The sequence below is a fragment of the Sinocyclocheilus anshuiensis genome, unplaced genomic scaffold, assembly GCF_001515605.1.
Source record: "Sinocyclocheilus anshuiensis isolate Anshui unplaced genomic scaffold, SAMN03320099.WGS_v1.1 scaffold481, whole genome shotgun sequence".
In the NCBI taxonomy this organism is placed as follows: domain Eukaryota; kingdom Metazoa; phylum Chordata; class Actinopteri; order Cypriniformes; family Cyprinidae; genus Sinocyclocheilus; species Sinocyclocheilus anshuiensis.
This window is the reverse complement of record NW_015539907.1, coordinates 1187926-1195731: the sequence shown is the minus strand read 5'-3', so window position 1 is coordinate 1195731 and position 7806 is coordinate 1187926. Positions and strand designations below refer to the sequence as shown.

Here is a 7806-nt window from a genome sequence, read left to right as displayed (position 1 = left end):
GAAAATATCGGTTAAAAAAAAAAAAAAAAAACACATTCAATGTGATGCAAGATTGCGATAATGCTGATTCCATTCATCATGAGTTAAATATATTTATATTTAATTTGAAATATATTTAATATATTATGTTTTCTTTGAATATTCCTGTATCAGCCCTAGTGAAACAAAATAGAGGGACGAAAAAAATCAGTGTAACTGGGACTTTTTCAGGTCAAGTGAACCTCAGATGTGAATGTGTCACAGAGAACGTGATGCAATTATGAAACCCTGATGGCAACTGACTATAAATGTCAAATAAATCAGCTCGTTTTCAAGTAGTCTAGCATTAGATCATTCAACATGCAATGTTTACTTCAGCTTTTGAACTGATCTCACACTCACCTAATGCGAATTCCCATTGTTCATTTCCCAAAGATCGCTCAGGAACGACCTCCAGATCCAGCATTGGCGGGGAGAAATTGGGAATATCAACGAGGATCTCTGACTGTGCCAGATCGGAGTCTTCCCTCTCGAAATATCTTGAATAATCCACCGTTAAACCACCAAGTCAGTCCAAATATAACGAAGTAGTATGTTCAAAAAGCTCCCACACACTTTAAACACAGTTTGAGTGACACACGACACCCCTGACGTCAGATATGTCAAAACACAAGTGATGCAATCCAGCTATCAACGCATTGCACTGTCACCATGCTTATAAATAACACTATAAAACGAATCACAGATACACACTTGCAAACACACTTATAAAAAGGTCAATATGACTAAGCTTAAATAAATTAAACAAGTAAACTGTATGTCAGTCACAGCGAGCCTATGTCAAGAATGAATAATTGGTTACAGGTTGCTGCTCTTTGATCAACTTCCATAAGCATGAATTAATTCAAGACGTTATTTATCTTATAACCAATATATAGGCGAACAAATGATATAACTGCTGTCTGTTGTAAAAAAAGAAAAACAACAAACACTTTGATCTGACCTTTGACTTACTCCTGAATCACATAAAACACATAAGCTACTAATTATTACATCGAACGAAGAAGATTTCGTGTCCAACCAGATCAATTACATGCATTTAGGCTATTTATGGCAACGATCACATACACACATCAGACTATCAGTGACTCGCACGAGCCTCGCCTGACGTTTTCTTTCTTTCCGATGATTCAACCGCAAGCAAACAGATCACCACTTATGACCATCATCTATCTGTTCCTAATAACGCGGATTTCTCCGGGTGCCGCCGTTTCGGTTGTTGGAGATCGCGCACTGCTACATGCAGCTTTATTTTCCGGTGTCTCTGACGTTTAAGATTTGCTTAAGATGATAAAGAAAGAGCCCCTCCGTGCCAAAAGCAACTTCCATCCAATACACCATGATCAGCTGATAATTCAACTTCCTATGCGAACGAGATAGCACTTCCTGGCGGCAATCTTCAAAATAAAAGTCAAAGAGGGGGCACAGTCCGTAAACAGAACATAGACTGCAGAGTGCAGACCACAAAAAGCCATAGCCAAAAATAACACAAAAAAAATAAATAAATCAGTAAAAATAAAATAAAGAAAGTTCGACTCGATAGTTCGATCCTGTTGACGTTTCTATGTTGATGGATCACTGACCAGATTTTATGTGACATAGGCTATTATTAGTTTGGTGCTTAAAGCAAAATATTTATGTCGGAAATACTATATACTGTTTATAGTATTACATTTTTGAACATCAATTAATTTTTGGTCTGCTCACGGGATTCGTCCAACAGTGTCGTCCAAGAGTGCAGGTAAACGTTACTTTTTAGCTCATCTCAAATAGCAGGCTAAGAAATACACAAAAGACAATATCAGTTTGCTTTAAATAAATAAAATAATAAATGTAATAGCAGTCATTCTTGAGACATGGGACAAAACAGGTCCAGCAAGCCATCAGATGTGTCAACTCCGTCAGTTGAATATTTTGATAATATTTCATTATGATATTTTATATTTGTTGTGGAATTGTCGGTCATATGTGAAAGTGTAATCTGTCTGCTAACACGAGAATGTGTTTTGAAATGTTAAAAACATCTTGAATGCTGTTAAAGATAAAGCTGAAATTATATTACACAGTACAAGCTAAAAAAAGCACATTTTGTTAAAAAAGAGAAAAGTTGGGAGGTTGTATCAAAGCATAGCTCAGTAGCTTAGTACATATAAGATACATAAATGTAGTTTAATTTGTCTGAGTACAAGGTTTTATTTTTTCAATTTTGCACCCTGCTTTGTCCCACTTCTCAAGAACGACTGCTAGACCTTAGTCAGAGTACCGCCATATTTAAGTTTTGACAAGCACCAAAACGAGGCTTTTAGGTGTCAAGTGTGGAGTGTTTTGGACTGTGTTGTTGTTGAACTTATCGATTGTTCAGCTGACAAAACATATTAAAGACTTTCAGTAAACAAAAACTCCATAAAACAGTGCATACCATTGAGTATACTGTAAAGTCTATCCCTCACAGCCTTATTTTCATCAGCATAAACTTCAGTATGGCGTCTATCCTGATTAAGGTCTATTAGGCCTACTGTGTTTGTCACAGAGAACGATAAGGAGTAACTGTTATGGGCAGGGACAAATGTGGAATTCTTTACTTTTTCTTGTTCATTCCAGCCTAAGGCTAGATCTGACAGCTAAATCAAAAAAATTGAGCTTGTGGTCACATACAGGAAAAGCCACACCAATGAACACAGTAATTTAAAAAGGTTATAGATCGAGAATACTGATAAAAAGCCACCAGATGGCATCATTTATTGAAAGCCTGGAGTGACTGGCCAGTGCTTTCATAACAGTGCAGGTGATGATAATACAGAGAGACAATGTGGTGAATGCTGAGATTAAGGAAACTGTCTGTGTATTATTATTTATACTCAAAAACATGACATAAAATGTTCAAATGATATGTTCCTCTGGTGTCTGACTATATTGTTCTAATTTAATTTACATTTGTCTGTGTTTTCTGTGAGTAGGCCTACTTTGTTCACTTTTGTTCATCACATGCTCATCTAGTACAAATGTATTACATACACACAAGGATTCCTACAAACACAAAAAGTTTGTATGAATCCTTGTGTGTACGTAATACATTAAACAAAAATAAAAGAGCCAAAAATATTTGTTGGGCAGATGCATAAACAGATGAATAGAATAGAATCGAATAGAATAGAATAGAACAACACCAACGTTCAAAAGCTGAAGAGTCAGTGGTCTAAGAATTGCATAATATAATGTTTGGATGAAAATATATATGTGTATACAGTACATTTAAGATAAGTTTATAGCTTGAACCTCCTTGTCTTGATCATATGCCAGTATATGTGCGGTACAGTGTGTGCATGTTCTTTGAGAGTTTGTATATGTAACAAACTATGTTTGTTTATTATGTGAAACATGCTTTTGTGTGTTTGAGCAAACCCCATTTAACCCCGCATTGTCCCATTGGGCCTTTTTCCATAATTAAGTAGCTTTGTAAGTAGTTTTGGATAAAAAGGCCTAGTAAACAAAAACTGTCCAAATAGAATGAAAGATACATTTTCCGGAAAACCCTTTAAAAGAGTATGCAATAAATTCACATTTGACACAAATTGATTGAAAAGACAGAACGAGACACTGTGAATGATTTGCAAAGCTCTGTGAATAATCTGACTTTCTCTGCACCAATAGCCCAGATCAAAACTTCAATTACATTGTTTGTGGAAAAATTGTTGGCCCTGATTTTATTTATTGTGTTTAGTAACAAACCTTGCCAGTCTGTTTCACAGGGTTTTTTGTTGTTTGTTTTCATCCTTCAGATGGGAACATGATGAATAAAACAAAGAGTAAGGAATTTTAACACATGTTCCTAACGGTTAAAAATAACAGAAAAACCTGTGTCTACTTATACAAACAATCTAAAACCACATTTCTGTCCTTGTTTTGAGTTCTGAAGACAGATTCACTGATGAAAAATTCATGTTGAATGAAGACAACTCAAATAAAATGTTAATCGTTTTAAGAGCTATCAATAATTAAGTAATATGAAAAACAAAGGCAATTAATTTACTGTAATTATACCTTTTGATCAAACACAAAAAGGCAATGCTTTTGTCTGTTAAAAGCTTAATAAAACAATATTGAAAGTTTAGACACGCTCAAAGAAAATGGCAACACATCTGTGGCATTAAACAATCTCTGTACGTTGAAACCTACATTATCATAGCGGCATGCTGTCGGTGTGTCTGGATTTTTAGTCTAAAACTTTATGAATCACCATCTTCAGAGGGATAGTACAAACTCAGGAAAAACTTTCAAGTTTATCCACAGAAACCTCCAAATGCGTAATGTAATCACAGGCCAGCTGTGTGCACTTGTAAAGTTGTTATAATCCCTCTCTGTCCTATAAACAGGAAAATACATAATATAAAGCATCATGCGTGCATCCACAAATAATACAGTTTATCCTAACGTTCTGCCAAGTTTTCCTTTTTTTGGATATCACTGCTCTTTCATCTATTGTTTGCAAACTGATGAAAAGTTTATGTAAGGAGAAGCTATATACCAATAAAAATGGTTTTGTACTACCAGCTGTTTGCCAGAACTAAATCATAAAAAATTCAGTGCACTGCATATATTACAAGCATTATGTGATGCCATTTTCATGTCATTAAAATCATCACTAAATCTCTGTAGTTAGTTATTGTAAAATGCATTGATAACACAGGTGGTTGGTGCACATTTATCCCTAAAGGGTGCATATCAGTACCTTAAAGTAAAACTAAAAATTTTAGTACTTAAAAGGTGCAATTTAGTACCCGTTGAAAGGGTATTGTCCCACAACTCTTGTACCTAGACACACAATGCTAAAATTATAAAATAAAGATATAAACAACAACATAAAACACTCCTGTGCATTGAGGAAAAACGTTTTTAAAAATATTTTTTAAATAAAATCTAAATAAATGATTTGTGCATGGAATTCTAGCTAACCATTTTTGTCAAGATATTTCTGTGAAAGTGCATATCATCCTGTAAATTATAAGATAAAATGATAAAATATGTAAATTATAAGATCATTTCTATTTTTCACTTCTAACTTGCAACTTTTACTGCAACATCTTAACATTTTATAGTGCGGAATTCCACAAAATACTGCTCCAATGCGTTGCAAACAACCTATCCCCTTACAGATTCATCTGACACAAAAATACCAAATTAGGCTTAATGGATTTAGTAAGTGAATGTCAACTGCGGTGTCCAAAATCTGAGTTACAAAGAAATTAAGTTATTTTCCTTTACATAGCCGGCTTTGTTTTCTTTTCTAGCAACCCAAAGCAACTCCGAGAAAGAGCTCTGTCATGTTTGCTTGTTCTCTCTGTGCGAGCAACTTTCAGCGTTAAGGGTGGACGTGATATTTCAAACATCAGATCAGTGCGTTTATGTATTGGGTGCCCGGAAATTTTTCCAAATAAACACAGCTTGATTCAACTTGGGTGGGCAGACTTATCAACAGACTAATTCTATAAACAATTGAAGGAATAACCGAGCACACCATTGGCTGGTAGGCAGGGAACACGCGGGGAGAGGGAGAGAGACTCGAGGCTTTCGGCAATGAAAATTTAATTAATGTGGGTGGGCTGAAGGAACACAACGAGTGTTTATGATAGACAATTTATTTTCCAGCGCTAAGTCAACATAAAACAGCAAAACGGACAACAATTATTTAACATTTTAGACTCATGAAGCGGACACACCCGTGGCGATCTCCCCAGACTGAGACTGTCCTCCGAAGTCATGAGTTTATACCACAGCCCTGTGCCACAGTCCGGCGTGGCTGCGTCGGCTCTCACTCTCTCGAATTCCTCCTTGATCTATGTTTACGGTGGCGAAGTTGGAGGCATCATTCCCGCTTTGGGATTCGCGTCCAGCCGGCAGGAACCTCCGCAGAAACCTCCCTACAGCTACATCGCGCTCATCGCAATGGCAATTAAAAACTCACCGGACAAGCGCGCAACGTTAAGCGGCATCTATCAGTTCATCATGGACCGCTTCCCCTATTACCATGACAACAAGCAAGGCTGGCAGAACTCGATCCGCCACAACCTTTCGCTGAACGACTGCTTCATCAAAGTGCCCAGAGAAAAAGGTCGACCGGGGAAGGGCAGCTACTGGACGCTGGACACCAAATGCCTGGACATGTTCGAGAACGGAAACTACCGGAGACGCAAGAGAAAGTGCAGGACTCAGGAGACGGGAGAGACTAAACTGGGACATAAAAGAACCAGAGCGACGACCCTGAACTCTAAACTTCATCAAAGTGCTCTTTTGGAGAAAGAGTCGCTGCTTAAGGACTCGGATATAAGCAAACGGCAACACGAAAAGCATCCCGAAAGAGACCTAAACATCCAACCACAAAATAACGAGCACGCCTCAAGCCCCACGAAAGACTGGTGTTTGGCACCCTCGACCACAGCGGGCGCTAACCCAAGATGCCCGACGCCTGAACAGACCAGCACAGTGTCTCTAAACAATCTCAATGGCACAAACACTGCGCCCTTAAACGCGCAAGAGACGCTGGGAGCCGTGATGAATGACACTGGAAGCGCGCAAACTGGAGACGCCAAATCCAAAGAGACGAATGCTCAGACGCACCCACGAAAAACAACAGACAAATCAAAGGAGTTTAGCATAGACAGTATTCTGTCAAAAAAGGAGAACCAGTTCCAGGGAAGGTGCGGCGTTGCCGGAGGAGCGCCGGTCGCGTGTTTGGAGTCGCGCAGTTACGCACTCTCGTCCCCGCTGCTGTACCCTCGCGGATTCCCGCTCAGCTCCTACCTGTCTCTCACCTGCCCTGACAAAATGCTGAACTTCAGAGAGAAAACCGATGAGAAATTATTCTTTTGACGACTCTTTTCTGGCTTGACGAATCACAGACTGTAGCAAATCAATTTATGTCTAGAAATTTTCAGTGAATTCAGTAACAGTAACATTCTTATTTTCTGTGTTTTTTAATGATTAATTGCAAACAAAAACTGTTTTTAACACATATATCAAACATTCAGGCTAAAACTTTTATTATTATGTCTACTACTATTATTGTTGTCGTTATGGAATTCAACATGGGTGGCCACTCTAAAGAACAGTATACTGTACAGTATACTAACAGTAGTTAATTCTAATGATGTGTGTACTATGATCAAGAACGCACACCTGAGCACAGATGTCTTTGTAAAATGATAATGTTTATATGAGCAAGGGTTTTATATGTTCCTCTCAGCACTTATGACAGATACTTGACAAACTGCAATGTGCTGTTGTTCTTGTCCTCTCCTCTACAACTATACACAAAAACTCAAACTTGATTTACTGCTTAAAGATACATTTTTGGAAAGAACAGAAAATCAATTGGGTTGTACCTTGGGCTTTCAATGTAAGATTTATATTGAGTATAGAGAACTCAATTCTTTAAATAAACAGTGAGTATGAGTAAAACCTTGTTGAAATAAACATCTTCAGTTTCCTACACAAAATAACCTGATATACTATATATATATATATATATATATAAAAAGATTGTCTCAATCTGAAACTGAAACCCCAAAGAAACCTTTTTTATGAAGGTGAAATACCAGTAGGAACTTATAGTTGTGCTTTCATTAATATGTTTTACTTAACGAAAAACAGTTTTTTGGGGCAAGTATATATATATATATATATATATATATACATATATACATACAGTATGTGTGTGTGTGTGTGTGTGTGTGTGTGTGTGTGTGTGTGTGTGTTTGGGACGACACAAAT

General features: G+C 37.3%; 2 protein-coding genes across 3 annotated transcripts in view; one reads left to right on the top strand and one right to left on the bottom strand.

The window, feature by feature from the left end:
• phaf1 (phagosome assembly factor 1) overlaps positions 1-1385 on the bottom strand; it is a 9446-nt gene extending 8061 nt beyond the window's left edge. For both annotated transcript variants that reach the window (XM_016483198.1, XM_016483199.1), the window contains exon 1: positions 382-1385. In XM_016483198.1, the coding sequence (XP_016338684.1) occupies positions 382-445 (64 nt within the window). In that variant the 5' untranslated portion in view covers positions 446-1385. The remainder of the gene's footprint in view (positions 1-381) is intronic.
• A 4164-nt stretch (positions 1386-5549) lies between these two features.
• Positions 5550-7420, top strand: LOC107686346 (forkhead box protein L1-like). Its single transcript, XM_016483312.1, has one exon. It carries the CDS (start codon positions 5797-5799, stop codon positions 6904-6906), a length of 1110 nt encoding a protein of 369 aa, XP_016338798.1. The 5' UTR covers positions 5550-5796; the 3' UTR covers positions 6907-7420.
• The last annotated feature ends 386 nt before the right edge of the window (positions 7421-7806 follow it).